This window comes from Cherax quadricarinatus, chromosome 15, assembly GCF_038502225.1.
Source record: "Cherax quadricarinatus isolate ZL_2023a chromosome 15, ASM3850222v1, whole genome shotgun sequence".
NCBI lineage: Eukaryota > Metazoa > Arthropoda > Malacostraca > Decapoda > Parastacidae > Cherax > Cherax quadricarinatus.
Window position 1 is genome coordinate 23739295 of NC_091306.1, and position 20038 is coordinate 23759332.

Here is a 20038-nt window from a genome sequence, read left to right on the forward strand (position 1 = left end):
TAGTAGTAGTAGTAGAAGAGGTAGTAGTAGTGGTAGTGGTAGAAGTGGGAAATAAGGAGGACGAGCCAGTCAAATACAAAGGAAGGGGAGCACTGCAAGAGAGCTAGGTGAATCCTCTCTAATACACAACTTTCCTTGTATGAACCTTAGCCCTGGCTTCGTCTCTGTAGATGCCTTCCTCTCCCACTACATTGTAAAATGCTCCAAACTTCAGAACACCCATGACTTAACCTGACTCCTCATTTTTTCTTTTTCTTTTTCTTCTCCCTCTTCCCTTTTCCTCTTTCCTTTTCTCCTCTGGGTTGTCTTTCTCTCTTCTGTCTCATGTTTCTGTTCCTTCTTCATTTATTTCACCACTTCCCCTTTCACGCACCTCTGTGCGCTTGCTCTCCCTCAGTGGGCACCAAGCTCTCTTGCAGTGCTCCCCTTCCTTTGTGTTTGACTGGCTCGTCCTCCTTATTTCCCACTTCTACCACTACCACTACTACTACCTCTTCTACTACTACTACTACTACAACTACTGGTGAAATTAAGACACATGTGCGGCGTCTGGTTGTCTTCGTTGTGGACGTTTCGCCATCCAGTGGCTGGCTGGATGGCGAAACGTCTACGATAGGGATGCCCGGGTGTTGCGCATGTGTCTTAATTTCATCTTGTCGGTATTATATACCATTCTTGTACTACTACTACTACCACCACCTCTTCCTGCCTATATATAGCCGTCCTGCTCCACTTCTGGTTAGTGTGACTTTGTCAATGGTCCAAGTCGGACCGAAACGTCGTTGTACGCTTCTCTTTTATGTGTGGGTTATTTGTGTAAACTGGTTATTTTTGTATAGCTGGACTTGAGTCCTGGAAATGGGAAGTATAATGCCTGCACTCTAAAGGAGGGGTTCGGGATATTAGCAGTTTGGAGGGATATGTTGTGTATCTTTATACGTATATGCTTCTAAACTGTTGTGTTCTGAGCACCTCTGCAAAAACAGTGATTATGTGTGAGTGAGGTGAAAGTGTTGAATGATGATGAAAGTGTTTTCTTTTTGGTGATTTTCTTTCTTTTTGGGTCACCCTGCCTTGGTGGGAGACAGGCGACTTATTAAAAAAAAAGATTTTGATAAGATTTTTTTTTTTTTTTTAACACTGAGAGCAAGTTTATGAGCAGGAGTCTTAACAGTGAAAGGGTTAATATGAAAATTATTGAAAAACTCATGGAAAATGTGCTGTACATATGTATGGAGGGAGATAAGTAATCTGAATAATTATCTTTTTCATTACTATACAGTGGTACCTTGGGATATGAACTTAATTCGTTCCAGAAGGCTGTTCGAGTGCCAATACTGAACGAATTTGTTCCCATAAGGCATAATGTAAATTAGATTAATCCATTTCAGACCCTCAAAAATACACTTACAAAAGCACTTACATAAATACACTTACATAATGGTTTGAGTTTTGAGCTGTTCATATTCCGAGGTACCGCTGTATTTCGTGAGAAAGAGGCTAAAATTTATGCCATATAGTTTTATTTTACTTTGAAGATTGTTGACACCAAGAAGAGAGCAGGACCTTGGGAACCAGTCGTTGCTCCTCATATTGAGATCCAAAAGAAGCCATGTCCTCCTTGTAAGGTGTGTTTACGTATGATTGTAGCAAAAGTTAAACACTGTTATTCAAATACTTTATCTTTTAACAAAATTAAATGATGCACATAATTATTTATTTTCATCTGCTAATATTTATCACACAACCATTTTAGATGCCAGTACCAACAACTTGCTTTGGCCAACATGAAAACCCAAACTGGCCTTGCAGTGACCTTCGGCCATACTCCTGTGGGAGGAAATGTGGACGTCTTCTTGCCTGCACAAACCACACATGTGAACGGGAGTGTCACATAGTTGAGAATGCACCAGATGGCAAGAGAGCTGGATCCAACTGTGCACCATGTGAAGCATCTTGCTCAAAGGTTGGTGTATTTTGTTTTGATATAAAGCAAGATAGTTATACAGAATACACTGACAAATATAGGCACATTTAAGTTGAAAAGCAATATTGCTGAAACAAAGAAACAAGAAAAATTCCTGTAGAATATACTTGATCAATCAGGTAATTGCATGTAGGCATGCTGGAAGCGTTCAGGAATAACCTGGCTAATCAGGCAGTCAGTAGGTAAACCTGGCCTACAACCAGGCTGACAGACTAAAAATACTTGAAACCAGTCATAGGTGTAAGGTTGATAATTTTAGGTTTGTTTTGTGAACTGTACAGGAGAGCCCTGCCTTACAGTGCTTTGCTAATATAGACGTTTCAAATTATACCCAAAAATTCATTTATGTGGCTCCTGACTCGCTATTATGGCATCCGGCAGCAAACTCTTTCTCTCAGTTTGTTTATATGCTCCATGAGCTAGGTGTCTGGATTCTCTTTGGAAACTTTTCAAAGTTTTAAGCTTTTTAAAGTTATGAATACAGCATCTCCTCACTTGTCAACTTATTCGTTTACCGACAACTTGGAGTTACGGTGGGCTCTCCAACGAGGCAGTATTGTATGCCTTACAAGAACTTGGGTCATGGAAATGGGCAGCGTAGTGTCTCAGCATCAAGCCACTCTGTACACTAGCTTTTAAAGTCTCCAAGACTACATCTTTGTACAAATTTGAACTTCATTGTGCACCCCATAGTACAAAACAGAAGTGCAGCAGCACTTGGAAGAGGAAAGAGAGGAAAATGGAAGAAGTACTAAAGAAGTTCACAGTAAAGAGGGTTAGCCGATGTGTTCATCTGTGTGTTTACATTCTCGGTGTCTCTTGTGGCAGCTTAATTAAGAAATGATTAAACTTGGTGAACAAGGTATGTCGATGGTGATAATAATAATACTAATAATAATAATAATAATAAAATAAAAAATATAATTAATAATCACACTGGAGTGCTTTAAATATCATATTTATTTCGTATAGGTTTGGTAGCTGACATTTAAAGCACTCCAGAGCGATTGTTGTTGTTGTTATTATTATTATTATTATTATTATTTTTGTTCAACAAACCTGCCATATCCCACCAAGGCAGGGTGGCCCAAAAAGAAAAACGAAAGTTTTTCTCTTTAAATTTAGTAATTTATACAGGAGAAGGGGTTACTAGCCCCTTGCTCCTGGCATTTTAGTCGCCTCTTACAACACGCATGGCTTACAGAGGAAGAATTCTGTTCCACTTCCCCATGGAGGTAAGAGGAAATAAACAAGAACAAAAACTAGTAAGAAAATAGAAGAAAACCCAGAGGGGTGTGTATATGCTTGTACATGTATGTGTAGTGTGACTTAAGTGTAAGTAGAAGTAGCAAGACGTACCTGAAACCTTGCATGTTCATGAGACAGAAAAATGGACACCAGCAATCCTACCATCATGTAAAACAATTACAGGCTTTTGTTTTACACTCACTTGGTAGGACGGTAGTACCTCCCTGGGCGGTTGCTGTCTACCAACCTACTACCTTTAATTATTATTATTATTATTATTCTTTCTTTCAACGTACCAGCTGTATCCCACTGAGGTGGGGTGGCCCAAAAGGAAAACTGAAAGTTTCTTGTTTTAAATTTAGTAATATATACAGGAGAAGGGGTTATTAGCCCCTTGCTCCCGGCATTTTAGTCGCCTCTTACGACACGCATGGCTTACAGACGAAGAACTCTGTTCCAATTCCCCATGGAGATAAGAGGAAATAAGAACAAGAACTAGAAAGAAAATAGAAGAAAACCCAGAGGGATATATATATATATATATATATGCTTGTACATGTACAGTGGACCCCCGGTTAACGATATTTTTTCACTCCATAAGTATGTTCAGGTGCCAGTACTGACCGAATTTATTCCCATAAGGAATATTGTGAAGTAGATTAGTCCATTTCAGACCCCCAAACATACACGTACAAACGCACTTACATAAATACACTTACATAATTGGTCGCATTCGGAGGTAATCGTTATGCGGGGGTCCACTGTATGTGTAGTGTGACGTAAGTGTAAGTAGAAGTAGCAAGATGTACCTGAAATCTTGTATGTTTATGAGACAGAAAAAAGGACACCAGCAATCCTACCATCATGTAAAACAATTACAGGCTTTCGTTTTACACTCACTTGGCAGGACGGTAGTACCTCCCTGGGTGGTTGCTGTCTACCAACCTACTACCTATAATTATTATTATTATTTTTTTTTCAACCGGCCGTATCCCACCAAGGCAGGGTGGCCCAAAAAGAAAAGTGAAAAATTTTCTTTTTGAATTTAGTAATTTGTACAGGAGAAGGGGTTACTAGCCCTTTGCTCCTGGCATCATTATTATTATTATTATTATTATCCTATGATTACAGGCATAGATCTTGATGTAAACTTTTTACTAAATGAATTACGTGAATAAACCAGTAACTGTAATTACTACACAGCAGACCAAGCAAAGACATTACTCAGTGCAAACAATGACATAACCATCTTTAACTACAATGTCAGATCCTTGAGCAAACAATATGATGACCTCACAGCATTACTCAGTTCCCTTAATTTCAATATATCAATCATTACACTCACAGAAACCTGGCTTAAGCCTGATATTACAGATTTCTATACCATTCCTGGCTACATGGCCATACACAACTGTAGAACAGACCAGCAAGGGGGAGGAACAGCTATATACTATTCAAATCAACTCGAATGTATCAATAAATCTTGCACAAGGGATGAACATGGAGAATATATCATAGCCAAATTTAAATCAAAAGCCCTGCAAAAACCTCTTACAGTTATAAACATCTACAGAGTACCACAGTCAAACATTTATCACTTTAGTGAAAAACTAGGAAATATGATTACTGATGCACACATGAATAAAGCCCACCTACTACTAACAGGTGATTTCAACATAAACATACTACAGGACCAGGACCCACAAGTAACTGAATTCACAAACACAATGAGTAACTGCCTGTTGTTACCAGCAATATCTAAACCTACAAGATTCTCCGAGACAAGCATCTCCTTAATAGACCACATCTGGACAAACACCATATCCCCTTTAAAATCAGGCATAATCACGGACAACACTACAGACCACTACCCAACCTTTCTCATAACTAATCTGGGCAAACTACTACAAGACATTACTAAAGTAACCTTCAGACTACATAACGAGACAGCAGTTAACAACTTTATAGCAGCTATGAATAACATCGATTGGCAAAATGAGCTTGAAACATATACAGATATGAATGAATGTATAAATAATTTTCTAAAAAAAAGCCCAATGCCTCTACAACAGACATTGGCCCAGAAAAACTAAACAGATCACAGCAAAGAGACTGAATAATCCCTGGCTAACACCAAGCATCCTCAAATCCATTAACACAAAGCACAAATATGAAAAACAGTACAGAATGGGTCAAATAACTAGAGAACAGTCGAGAAATTACTCGTCAGCACTTACCAGCCTGATAAGAAGGTCAAAAAAATTGTATTATGAAAATAGATTACATAACATCAAAGGTGATATGAAAAATACCTGGAAAACTCTATCTGAAATTCTTGGAACTAAAAAGTTATGCAAAAACAAAGCAATCAAACTAACAAAATCAGATGAACCCCTACTCACTCCAACCGAAACAGTAAACAGAATTAATGTTTTCTTCTCCACCATAGGAAAAAATCTAGCAAACAAAATACCAAGCACAAACGTCCGTCCATCAGACTACCTCATAGGAACCTACCCAAATACGCTATTCCTAGCTCCAACCAACCCCACTGAAGTTATGCTCATCATAAACACCCTTAAAAACAAGGCAGGAGACATAAACAACTTGCCTGCTTTTATGTACAAAAAAGCTTCTCAAGTATTGTCACCAATTATTGCAATGCTCTTTAACAAATCCATTGAATCGTCTACCTTCCCAACAATCCTCAAAATAGCAAGGGTCACTCCGATCCATAAAGGAGGTGACCAAGCTGACTTGAATAACTATAGACCAATATCTAACTTACCACTGCTCTCTAAAATCTTTGAAAAATTAATTCATAGACGGATCTATTCCTACCTCGTTTCACACAACATATTAAACACTTGTCAGTTTGAATTCAGAAATAATAAAAGCACAAATGACGCTATCATACACATGCTAGAACTAATATATACCGCACTTGAAAAGAAAGAAGTCCCGCTGGGCATTTTCATTGATTTACATAAAGCTTTCGATACAGTCGACCATGAACTACTGTACTCCAAATTAATGCACTATGGTATCAGAGGCCACTCCCTCAACTACCTAAAGTCATACCTTAGTAACAGAACTCAATATGTGTATGCAAATGATGCAAACTCCTCCACCCAACCAATCACAGTAGGAGTCCCACAAGGAAGCGTCCTTGGACCACTCCTCTTTTTCATCTACATCAATGATCTACCGAATGCATCACAGCTGCTCAAACCCATATTATTTGCAGATGACACTACATATGTATTTTCCCACCCAAACGCAGTCATACTAGCAAACACAGTCAATGCTGAATTACAGAATATATCTGCCTGAATGATGACTGACTAACTAACCTTGAACACTGATAAAACCTATTTCATTCAGTTTGGAAACAAAGCTGCAAATGATCCAATTAACATTACGCTAAATGAATCATCAGTCACAAGACTTACAGAGGGAAAATCCTAGGTATCCACCTTGACAGTAGCCTTAAGTTCGGGACACATACAACAAATCACCAAGAAAATCTCCAAGACTGTAGGTATACTATCAAAGATAAGGTACTACATTCCACAATTGGCTCTCCTTGCACTGTACCATTCACTCACATACCCTTATCTTACATACGGAATTTGTGCATGGGGATCAACAATAACCCAGCAAAAGGCAGCAGTAAGAATGATAACAAATTCCCACTCTCACCAGCATACTCCACTAATTTTCAAAAGTCTGAATCTGCTTACCATTAAGAACATCCATACGTATTCATATGCCTACTACATACACAGAACAATACATGAAAATATAAACCCCCCACTCAAACTTTTCCTCACCAACCTAAACAGGACACATGACCACAACACAAGACACAGATCTCTTTTGATATACCTCATGTCCATATCACAGTGTGTAAAAACTCTATGCACATAAGAGGCCCCAAAATATGGAATTCATTACCAGAAGATATTAAAGTAACCCAGTCTGAAAATCAATTGAAGACTTCTCAAAAGCCACTTTATCACCCTAGACTAAATGCTAAATTCTTAGTACACATTTACTCACCTATGCACTCCCACATCAGAACTGAAACAATTACATTGAACCTTTTATCCATTGTTGACAGGAATATAATTGAATCATTGTTTTTCACAAAAGCATTTTAGAATATAAATACGTATATCTTTGTATTATACAAATTTTGATTCATTTATAATTAATATTCTACTGTACAACTATAAAATAATTACAATCCTACTGTACAACTATGATATACTATTTCTTAGTATTAAGTAGAATGTAAGCCATGGGGAAGTGGAAAAGAATCTTTCCTCCGTAAGCCATGTGTGTGTCGTATGAGGCGACTAAAATGCCGGGAGCGATGGGCTAGTAACCCCTTCTCCTGTAGACATTTACTAAAAAAGAGAAGAAGAAAAACTTTATAAAATTGGGATGCTTGAATGTGCGTGGATGTAGTGCGGATGACAAGAAACAGATGATTGCTGATGTTATGAATGAAAAGAAGTTGGATGTCCTGGCCCTAAGCGAAGCAAAGCTGAAGGGGGTAGGGGAGTTTCAGTGGGGGGAAATAAATGGGATTAAATCTGGAGTATCTGAGAGAGTTAGAGCTAAGGAAGGGGTAGCAGTAATGTTGAAGGATCAGTTATGGAAGGAGAAAAGAGAATATGAATGTATAAATTCAAGAATTATGTGGATTAAAATAAAGGTTGGATGCAAAAAGTGGGTCATAATAAGCATGTATGCACCTGGAGAAGAGAAAAATGTAGAGGAGAGAGAGAGATTTTGGGAGATGTTAAGTGAATGTATAGGAACCTTTGAACCAAGTGAGAGAGTAATTGTTGGTAGGGGACCTGAATGCTAAAGTAGGAGAAACTTAGAGAGGGTGTGGTAGGTAAGTTTGGGGTGCCAGGTGTAAATGATAATGGGAGCCCTTTGATTGAACTTTGTATAGAAAGGGGTTTAGTTATAGGTAATACATAATTTAAGAAAAAGAGGATAAATAAGTATACAAGATATGATGTAGGGCAAAATGACAGTAGTTTGTTGGATTATGTATTGGTAGATAAAAGACTGTTGAGTAGACTTCAGGATGTATATGTTTATAGAGGGGCCACAGATATATCAGATCACTTTTTAGTTGTAGCTACACTGAGAGTAAAAGGTAGATGGGATACAAGGAGAATAGAAGCATTAGGGAAGAGAGAGGTAAAGGTTTATAAACTAAAAGAGGAGGCAGTTAGGGTAAGATATAAACAATTATTGGAGGATAGATGGGCTAATGAGAGCATAGGCAATGGGGTCAAAGAGGTATGGGGTAGGTTTAAAAATGTAGTGTTAGAGTGCTCAGCAGAAGTTTGTGGCTACAGGAAAGTGGGTGCGGGAGGGAAGAGGAGCGATTGGTGGAATGATGATGTAAAGAGAGTAGTAAGGGAGAAAAAGTTAGCATATGAGAAGTTTTTACAAAGTAGAAGTGATGCAAGGAGGGAAGAGTATATGGAGGTTAAGAGAGTGGTGAAGCAATGTAAAAAGAGAGCAAATGAGAGAGTGGGTGAGATGTTATCAACAAATTTTGTTGAAAATAAGAAAAAGTTTTGGAGTGAGATTAACAAGTTAAGGAAGCCTAGAGAACAAATGGAATTGTCAGTTAAAAATAGGAGAGGAGAGTTATTAAATGGAGAGTTAGAGGTATTGGGAAGATGGAGGGAATATTTTGAGGAATTGTTAAATGTTGATGAAGATAGGGAAGCTGTGATTTCGTGTATAGGGCAAGGAGGAATAACATCTTGTAGGAGTGAGGAAGAGCCAGTTGTGAGTGTGGGGGAAGTTCATGAGGCAGTAGGTAAAATGAAAGGGGGTAAGGCAGCCGGGATTGATGGGATAAAGATAGAAATGTTAAAAGCAGGTGGGGATATAGTTTTGGAGTGGTTGGTGCAATTATTTACTAAATGTATGGAAGAGGGTAAGGTACCTAGGGATTGGCAGAGAGCATGCATAGTTCCTTTGTATAAAGGCAAAGGGGACAAAAGAGAGTGCAAAAATTATAGGGGGATAAGTCTGTTGAGTATACCTGGTAAAGTGTATGGTAGAGTTATTATTGAAAGAATTAAGAGTAAGATGGAGAATAGGATAACAGATGAACAAGGAGGCTTTAGGAAAGGTAGGGGGTGTGTGGACCAGGTGTTTACAGTGAAACATATAAGTGAACAGTATTTAGATAAGGCTAAAGAGGTTTTTGTGGCATTTATGGATTTGGAAAAGGCGTATGACAGGGTGGATAGGGGGGGCAATGTGGCAGATGTTGCAGGTGTATGGTGTAGGAGGTAGGTTACTGAAAGCAGGGAATAGTTTTTACGAGGATAGTGAGGCTCAAGTTAGAGTATGTAGGAAAGAGGGAGATTATTTCCCAGTAAAAGTAGGCCTTAGACAAGGATGTGTGATGTCACTGTGGTTGTTTAATATATTTATAGATGGGGTTGTAAGAGAAGTAAATGCGAGGGTTTTGGCAAGATACGTGGAGTTAAAAGATAAAGAATCACACATAAGTGGGAGTTGTCACAGTTGCTCTTTGCTGATGACACTGTGCTCTTGGGAGATTCTGAAGAGAAGTTGCAGAGGTTGGTGGATGAATTTGGTAGGATATGCAAAAGAAGAAAATTAAAATTGAATACAGGAAAGAGTAAGGTTATGAGGATAAAAAGATTAGGTGATGAAAGAGTGGATATCAGATTGGAGGGAGAGAGTATGGAGGAGGTGAATGTATTCAGATATTTGGGAGTGGATGTGTCAGCAGATGGGTCTATGAAAGATGAGGTGAATCATAGAGTTGATGAGGGGAAAAGGGTGAGTGGTGCACTTAGGAGTCTGTGGAGACAAAGAACATTGTCCTTGGAGGCAAAGAGGGGAATGTATGAGAGTATAGTTTTACCAACGCTCTTATATGGGTGTGAAGCATGGGTGATGAATGTTGCAGCGAGGAGAAGGCTGGAGGCAGTGGAGATGTCATGTCTGAGGGCAATGTGTGGTGTGAATATAATGCAGAGAATTCGTAGTTTGGAAGTTAGGAGGAGGTGCGGGATTACCAAAACTGTTGTCCAGAGGGCTGAGGAAGGGTTATTGAGGTGGTTCGGACATGTAGAGAGAATGGAGCGAAACAGAATGACTTCAAGAGTGTATCAGTCTGTAGTGGAAGGAAGGCAGAGTAGGGGTCGGCCTAGGAAAGGTTGGAGGGAGGGGGTAAAGGAGGTTTTGTGTGTGAGGGGCTTGGACTTCCAGCAGGCATGCGTGAACGTGTTTGATAGGAGTGAATGGAGACAAATGGTTTTTAATACTTGACGTGCTGTTGGAGTGTGAACAAAGTAACATTTATGAAGGGATTCAGGGAAACCGGCATGCCGGACTTGAGTCCTGGAGATGGGAAGTACAGTGCCTGCACTCTGAAGGAGGGGTGTTAATGTTGCAGTTTAAAAACTGTGTGTAAAGCACCCTTCTGGCAAGACAGTGATGGAGTGAATGATGGTGAAAGTTTTTCTTTTTCAGGCCACCCTGCCTTGGTGGGAATCGGCCAGTGTGTTAATAAAAACATAATAATTAATAAAAAAATAAGCCAGTAATGTTAAGTTGGCCCATAATGCCAAGGCATAATAAAGGCTCTCTCTGCATTGCATCCCACTATTGTATATACACAATCTCAATGTACTGTTTGCAAAGACATTAAATAAATAAATAAATAAATTATTATTAATCGTTACAGGTCAGACAAGATAGTCCTTCAATATGACACTAATATCAACTCTACGGCTTATTTATCTATCACAATTCATCTATGACATAATAAACAACATTAATAACAGAAACATGACATATACTATAGAATGAATAAAATATGTCGTATGTCACGAGTGGTGTTGTGTTGTTGTTGTTGTTGGGTGTATAAGGGCCACTGAGAGCATAAGCCTTACATAGTAGTGGTGAAGGTGGCCGTAGAGGCAGCGGTGTTGTCAGTAGCCTAAAATAACTGCAACAACATTGGATTGGTTAGGTTCATGCTGTCCTTTTTCTATCGATTATTTGCTTAACTTACTTGCTACATTGTTAAGGCTGGCTGGTGCTTGAGCCTCTATCAGCTCGTGCTCCTTTAGTATCATACATATCGTAGAATCACTGAATCGCTGAAGAAGGCACATTCTAACCTCTCTCTTCCTCCTGCACTTCGGGACTCTTTACCAAAGGGCTGGCACTAGTACGATATTTTATGATGTTTTCGTGTGTTTTATGATTGTTCGTGGTTCAATAGGTTAAGGAAGCAGTACGTTAGGCTAAGTAAATGCTATTATTATATTTCCCTACAATATATTTGTGCACCAATCATTCGCGATTTTTCAACATTCGCGAGATTCTTCATCCCTAAGCCTTTGCGAATGTGGAGGGAGACCTGTACATGTCCTTGTAGTTAATAAAGATATTATTATTATTATTACAATTATTTTTTTCTCATTTGTTTGTTGGGCTATCTTATTGAAACTTGGGCAATGTATGATGGAAAGATGCTTCTTAACGTACACCAAAAATGAAAGAAATTAGACCATAAATAACGGAGTTCACTTCTCAGCCATTAGCCTCCCCATAGTGGTGTATTTTCGTATGGTTTTTATGGTTGTATTCTCTCTTTTTTGGTCTCATTTGATAGAGTGGAAGATATATTACAGAAATAGATATGATTTTAATTGCTTTCACAAGGAAAAGTACCTTGAAATTGAGCTCAAATTTGTGGAAATGTTCAGTTCTTTAGCGATGTTCAAGAGTAAACAAATAATGTCACAGTCTAATACGTGTGCGCCTGCCAGTCCAAATTCCAATACGCATTCACGAATTGGTTGACATTATTTATACAATTATTACAATAATGCAGTAGTCTGCATAACAGTAAATCTTCTATTTTTTGTGTGAGTAAAAATTCCAAATGGTAAGCAAGAGTAATATAAGAGGGGCCTGGAGCCATGACTAATGAACAGAGAAAATGTTATTTTAGTGCCAGGAATGTCTGCATTGTTTATTCAGGACCCTATTTTGAAATTGGCATCTGTTGAAATTTGTGTGAAATTGGCCAAATTGCCAATTTCTGACCTCTTTATTGGGTAGTTGAAATAGGTGAATGGGCGGTTTCTTATACTCTGTCACCAGAATAGAAGTAAATAAGTTTATTCAGGTATACACAAATGCAGTTAGATAGATTATCATTAATAGCAGCATATGTATAGAGAACCTAGGATAACCCAAAAAAAGTCAAAGTGACATATTTCCAGTCCCTGGCTTGGGCTTGCCATATATGATTTTTGGTAATTTTTTTTTCTCACTTGTTTGTTGGGATATCTTATTGAAACTTGGGCAGTGTATGATGGAAAGATGCTTCTTAACGTTCGCCAAAAATAAAAAAAAAAAAGGATGATAAATAAGGGAGTTCCCTTCTCAGTCATTAGCCGCCTCTTTGCTGTATACAGTGGACCCTCGACATTCGATACTAATCCGTTTCTGAGAGCTGTCAAATGTCGAAAATATCGAAAGTCAAATTAATTTTCCCCATAAGAAATAATGGAAATCAAATTAATCCGTGCAAGACACCCAAAAGTGTGAAAAAAAAAATTTACCAGATGAAATATTAAGTTTAATGCAATAGAATATTGTGCAAGAATGGTATACAATACCGACAAGATGAAATTAAGACACATGTGCAAAATCTGGGTATCTTTATTGTAGATGTTGCACATGTGTCTTAATTTCATCTTGTCGGTATTGTATACCATTCTTGCACAACTTGTCAGACACTGCAACATCATGGAATCTTGATTCTGAGGACATGTACATAACCTTCACGACTACGACAACTACTACTACAACTAACCCATCTCTTTGGGTAGGACCTATTTCCACTAGGGAATCCCGCCTACCAGTGACTATGCCCTCGTCTGCTACCCGTCCCATTTCCACCTGACGTTAGTATATAAGCGTCAAGCGCCTTACTTCTGCTTCAGAATCTCCACGACTATGGTGCTCTTCGCACCTACTCCTAGGTTGAGGGACTGATTACCTCATCTTCTGTACATAGTTCTACTATCTTCAAGTTATGTCTTGGAATTTGTATTGATAAAGCCACTGGATGGTGAAACGTCTACAATAAAGATACCCAGATGTTGCACATGTGTCTTAATTTCAATAGAATAATTACAATAACAACAATAACAATAGATTAATAACAATAGAATAATTGACACTTACCTTTAATGAAGATCTGGTGATGATTGATGGGATGGGAGGAGGGGAGAGTGTTGATGGTGTTAGTATTTATAAGGGGAATCCCCTTCCATTAGGACTTGACGTAGCAAGTCCTTTTCCGGAGTTACCTCCCTTCTTCTTTTAATGCCACTAGGACCAGCTTGAGAGTCACTGGACTTCTGTCGCACAACATATCTGTCCATAGAGGCCTGTACCTCTCGTTCCTTTATGACTTTCCTAAAGTGGTTCACAACATTGTCAGTGTAATAGTCACCAGCATGGCTTGCAATAGCTGTGTTAGGGTGATTGTCATCAAAAAAGGTTTGCACTTTAAGCCACATTGCACACGTTTCCTTAATCTTTGAAGTAGGCAACTTCTTCAATTTTTCTAACCCCTCCTCCGAAGCAGTTTCCTCAGGTCTGGCCTCTTGCTGTTGAAGATGATCTAGCAGCTCATCAGTGGTTAATTCTTCATTGTCCTCCTCCACCAACTCTTCCACATCCTCCCCACTAACCTCCAACCCCAAGGACTTCCCCAATGCAACAATGGATTCCTCAACTGGCATAGGATTCTCAGGGTTAGCCTCAAACCCTTCAAAATCCCTTTTGTCTACACATTCTGGTCACAGTTTTTTCCAAGCAGAGTTCAAGGTCCTCTTAGTCACTTCCTCCGAAGCCTTACTTATAAGGTTTATAAAATTGAGGATATTAAAGTGATCCTTCCAAAACTCTTTTAGAGTCAGTTGAGTTTCTGTGGTCACTACAAAGCACTTTTGAAACAGATTTTGTGTACAGTTTCTTGAAGTTGGAAATGACCTGCTGGTCCATGGGCTGCAGGAGAGGAGTGGTATTAGGAGGCAAAAACTTGACCTTAATGAAGCTCATGTCCCCAGAAAGTCGCTCTGCCAAGTCTGTAGGATGACCAGGGGCATTGTCTAATACCAGGAGGCACTTAAGGTCTAATTTCTTTTCAATTAGGTAATTTTTCACAGTGGGGGCAAATGCATGGTGTAACCAGTCATAGAAAAAGTCCCTAGTGACCCATGCCTTACTGTTTGCCCTCCACAGCACACACAAATTAGCCTTGAGGATATTCTTTTGCCTGAACGCTCTGGGAGTTTCTGAGTGATACACCAATAAAGGCTTCACTTTGCAATCACCACTAGCAATGACACACATCAAAAGAGTAAGCCTGTCTTTCATAGGCTTATGTCCTGGGAGTGCCTTTTCCTCCTGAGTAATGTAGGTCCTGCTTGGCAATTTCTTCCAAAACAGGCCTGTTTCGTCGCAATTAAGCACTTGTTCAGGTTTCAAGTCTTCACTGTCTATGTAATCCTTGAATTCCTTCACATATTTTTCAGCTGCTTTTTGGTCCGAACTGGCAGCCTCACCATGCCTAATCACACTATGTATGCCACTACGATTCTTAAATCTTTCAAACCATCCTTTGCTTGCCTTAAATTCACTCACATCACCACTAGTTGCAGGCATTTTTCTAATTAAATCCTCATGCAACTTCCTAGCCTTTTCACAAATGATTGCTTGAGAGATGCTATCTCCTGCTATCTGTTTTTCATTTATCCACACCAATAACAGTCTCTCAACATCTTCTAACACTTGCGGTCTGTTTCGAAATCACAGTTGCGTCTTTTGCAACAACAGCTTCCTTGATTGCCGTTTTCCTGGTCTCTACAGTAGTGATGGTTGATTGGGGTTTTGTATACAACCTGGCCAGCTCCAACACACGCACTCCACTTTCGTACTTTGCAATTATCTCTTTCTTCATTTCAGTAGTCATTAGAACCCATTTTCTCGAAGAGTTGGCACTAGAAGCTTTCTTGGGGCCCATGTTGACTTATTTTGCAGAAACAAGCACCAAAAACACTGTGATAATATGGAATGTACCGAATGTATCCTTAGATGCGAGCACACTTGCTGGCTTGTAAACACTGGCACACACGGGGCAGTTCAGGCCACATGTGGACACGTCTTGGACGAATCGCATGTGGCGGGTTTTGTAACGAGAAGCGAGGCAAAATTTTTCCATTAAAATGTATCGAATACTGGATTTATCGGATCCCGATGCCATCGAATACTGGGGGTCCACTGTATACCAGTTGTCTGTGTACAATGTATGACCCTTGCCAAGGTATGGCTCCATCATCTTGCGAACAACATCACCAGAAATGCCCAACATCCGCCTGGTATCATCGAGTGTATTTTTCCTTGTGTAGATTCAAATTCAAATTCAAAGTTTATTCTCTATAAGGATTACAATGCTGAGTTTACAGAATTTGGTTATTGTGTGGTTTATATGTAGTAAAATACTAATTACAGAGGGGGCCACTAGAACACCTAGCATGGCTAGTCATTTTGGGCACTTAGATTAATTCTTAACTTTAAAATATTACAAATTATGAGGTAAGTTGGTATTATGGCTAAGTGACTAAATACAGTGGACCCCCGCATAACGATGGCATCACATAGCGATTTTTCCGCATAACGATTACTTTTATCGCAAAATTTTTGCCGCGCATACCGATTAAAAACCCGCTTACCGATTTTCGTCCGAGACGCGTCCAATGTGCCCTCACATGTGCCGGCCGTCCCATTGTTTACCAGCCAGCCTCCGCGGTAACATCCAAGCATACACTCGGAATATTTCGTATTATTACAGTGTTTTCGGTGCTGTTTCTGGAAAATAAGTGACCATGGGCCCCAAGAAAGCTTCTAGTGCCAACCCTGTGGTAAAAAGGGTGAGAATTAGCATGGAAATTAAGAAAGATTTTGAAGGGTTTGGGGCTAACCCTGAGAAGCCTATGCCAGTTGTGGAATCCATTGTGCCTACTTCAAAGATTAAGGAAATGTGTGCACAGTGGGTTGAACTGCAAACCTTTATAGATGAAAATCACCCTGACACAGCTGTTGCAAGCCGTGCTGGTGACTATTTCAATGACAATGTTATGGCCCATTTTAGGAAAGTCTTGAAGGAACGGGAGGTACAGAGCTCTATGGACAGATTTGTTGTGCGACAGAGGTCCAGTGACTCTCAAGCTGGTCCTAGTGGCATTAAAAGAAGAAGGGAAGTAACCCCAGAAAAGGACTTGCTACCTCAAGTCCTAATGGAAGGGGATTCCCCTTCTAAACAGTAAGAAGATAATGCTCTCCCCTCCTCCCATCCCATCAATCATCACCAGATCTTCAATAAAAGTAAGTGTCATGTAATTGTGCATGCCTTTTTCAGTTTGTGTGTATTAAAATTAACATTTCATGTGGTAAAAAAAAAATTTTTTCATACTTTTGGGCGTCTTGCACGGATTAATTTTATTTCCATTATTTCTTATGGGGAAAATTCATTCGCATAACGATTATTTCGCATAACGATGAGCCCTCTTGCACGGATTAAAATCGTTAACCGGGGGTCCACTGTACTAGTTTGTGAGTTTAGCAATGTGAATGCTTTTGTTTTGGCATAATTCATAGTTTCAGTATTGGAGTATCACAGGCCAGCTATGACTAGTTAGGATTCATTATTTTAAGATTGAGATTGATATTTCTGTTTATGGTCAAATGGGTGAGTGAGTGTAAGTGTGAACCACCAGGTGGTATTCGTGTAATTAGTTGACGGGGTGTATCAGGGAAATAAGATGTTTTCTAATGGTAGTTTTGAAGGTGATGAATGTGTCTGCAGTTCTAGAGTTTTCAGGTAGGGTGTTCCAGATTTTAGGGCCTTTGACATACATAGAATTTTTGTAAAGGTTTAGTCGGACATGGGGAATGTCATAGAGATGTTTGTGTCTGGTGTTATGCCTGTGGGTTCTGTCACAACTATCAAGAAAGCATTTTAGGTCAAGGTTAATATTGGAATTTAAGGTCCTGTAGATGTAGATTGCACAGTAGTAATTGTGGATGTACTGAACAGGGAGTAAGTTTAGATCTATGAAGAGTGGGGGGGGTGTGTTGCCAGGGATGGGATTTAGTGATTATTCTTACTGCAGCTTTTTGTTGGGTTATTATTGGCTTTAGGTGTGTTGCTGCAGTTGATCCCCAAGCACAAATAGCATAGGTGAGGTATGGATAAATAAGTGAGTGGTATAGTGTGAGAAGGGCATTTTGCAGCACGTAGTATTGTATCTTGGAGAGGATCCCAACCGTTTTGGATACTTTTTTGGTTATGTGTTGGATATGGGTACTGAAATTCAGGTTGTTGTCGAGGTATAGGCCTAGGAATTTGCCCTCATTATGTCTGGCAATTAGTGTGTTGTCGATCTTAATGTTAATTTGTGCAACTCATGCTCTGCTACCAAACATAATATAGTAGGTTTTGTAAGTGTTAAGCATAAGTTTATTGGCTGTCATCCAAGTTGATATTTTGATCAGCTCCTCGTTAACAATGGTGTTGAGGGTTGCAAGATTAGGGTGAGAGATGACATAAGTCGTGTCGTCAGCAAAGAGAATGGGGTTCAGGTGTTGGGATACGTTTGGAAGATCATTGATGTATATGAGGAAGAGCAGGGGACCAAGGACACTTCCCTGCGGAACTCCAGTATCAAGTGGCCGTGTTGTTGATGCTGTGTCTTTAATGGTGACATACTGATACCTATTAGTAAGGTAAGATTTTAAATATGCAAGCGCATGGCCTCTTATACCATAATGGTTAAGTTTGTGGAGTAGGATGCCGTGGTCTACTGTGTCAAAAGCTTTTCTTAGGTCAATAAAAATTCCTAGTGGATATAACATCCAACACAATACCAGTCTCACAGTCACAAATAACAAAGAGTTTTATACCAAAGCAAATACATTTGCTTGGTATATGTTGTTTGAATGACAGTTGTCCCTTGAAAAAAATCAAGGACCTGTCAACAACAATGTTCTTGAATGGATAAAAGTAGGCACTGAATTTTTGCTTCAGATACATAAACACTTCCTGGATTTTATATAGAAGGTCATTTCTGTTGGGCATATTCCTGTCTGAGAAGTGCAACATTCGTAGTAACAGAGTGAATCTGTTGCAGGGAAGGAGGTCACGGAACACTGGAGTACTGATGAAGTAGTCTGTGGATCAGTACTGTGCTATGTTGTGCTTATGTGTATGTGGCATAAGCATGACAATAGCAAGGAATAAATACATTTCAGCCACATTTGTATCTTTCCACCTGCACAGCCGTGACGATTCTGCAACCTCTATGTTGTCCATTGTAAAGCGGTAGTAATTGTTGGTCTGGTGACAATCAAGTTCATTATAGGCTCATCAAAGTATAATTGGAAATAGTATAATTATGTAGACTCATTTGTGATGGGACATTCTGGCACGATGCATCTTCCACTGGCATCAAAATTGCAAGGATGTGGCATGAATGGTGTACTTTCTGTCCAGTTCCATTCACGGTCTAGTGGTGAAGGGTGGACCTGTGACATGGGGCATGGGGGAGCAGGAGGGGGGACAGGAGTGGAGGCAGTACATGGTTGAGGGGTTGCCGGGCTGTCCTTTGTCTGCCCACCCATCGCACCATGCGGCCTAGGCACCATCCCAGCATATTCTCCATGATCAGTTTCACTGTCAGTGGCTGGGGTTTTCGATCGTGACCTGGCACAACCCTTGCAGACTTCATATGGCACACTGCCTGAACGTAGGCGACGATGCCTAAAAGTACGCATCACAAGTGAATAATGTATATCACTATCACTCGACGAATCCTCTAAGGGCATAAAATCGATCTCGTCATCACTTACATCACCTTCACTATCGTCAACACCAAAACCGCAGGAAAATGATAATTTCCTCTTGCATTCATTCATTCAATTCATTCAGAGTTTATTCTCTATAAGGATTACAATGCTGAGTTTACAGAATTTTGTTATTGTGTGGTTTACATGTAGTAAAATAATGATTACAGAGTGTACCACTAGAACACCTAGCATGGCTAGGCATTTCAGGCAGACTTAATTTAATTCTTAATTTTAAAATATTACAAATTATGAGGTAAGTTGGTATTATGGCTAAGTGACTAAATACTAGTTTGTGAGTTTAGCAATGTGAATGCTTTTGTTTTGGCACAGTACATAGTTTCAGTATTGGAGTATCACAGGATTCATTATTTTATTTGAGATTAATATTTCTGTTTATGGTCAAATGGGTGAGTGAGTGTAAGTGTGAACCACCAGGTGGTATTCGTGTAGTTAGTTGACGGGGTGTATCAGGGAGATAAGATGTTTTCTAATGGTAGTTTTGAAGGTGATGAATGTGTCTGCAGTTCTAGAGTTCTCAGGTAGGGTGTTCCAGATTTTAGGGCCTTTGACATGCATTGAATTTTTGTAAAGGTTTAGTCGGACACGGGGAATGTCGTAGAGATGTTTGTGTCTGGTGTTGTGCCTGTGGGTTCTGTCACAACTATCAAGAAAGCGTTTTAGGTCAAGGTTGATATTGGAGTTTAACCCTTCGACTGTCGCAACCCCCAATCCTGAGGTGTCTCCTGGTGTCGCAAAATTTCAAAAAAAAAAAAAAATTATTTTTTC

The 20038-nt window shown here is 39.5% G+C and overlaps 1 protein-coding gene across 2 annotated transcripts in view; it reads left to right on the forward strand.

The window, feature by feature from the left end:
• LOC128692007 (NF-X1-type zinc finger protein NFXL1) overlaps positions 1-20038 on the forward strand; it is a 204499-nt gene that overhangs the window by 164584 nt on the left and 19877 nt on the right. For both annotated transcript variants that reach the window (XM_070085222.1, XM_070085223.1), the window contains 2 exons: positions 1539-1628; positions 1757-1966. In XM_070085222.1, coding sequence (XP_069941323.1) covers positions 1539-1628; positions 1757-1966 — 300 coding nt within the window. The remainder of the gene's footprint in view (positions 1-1538; positions 1629-1756; positions 1967-20038) is intronic.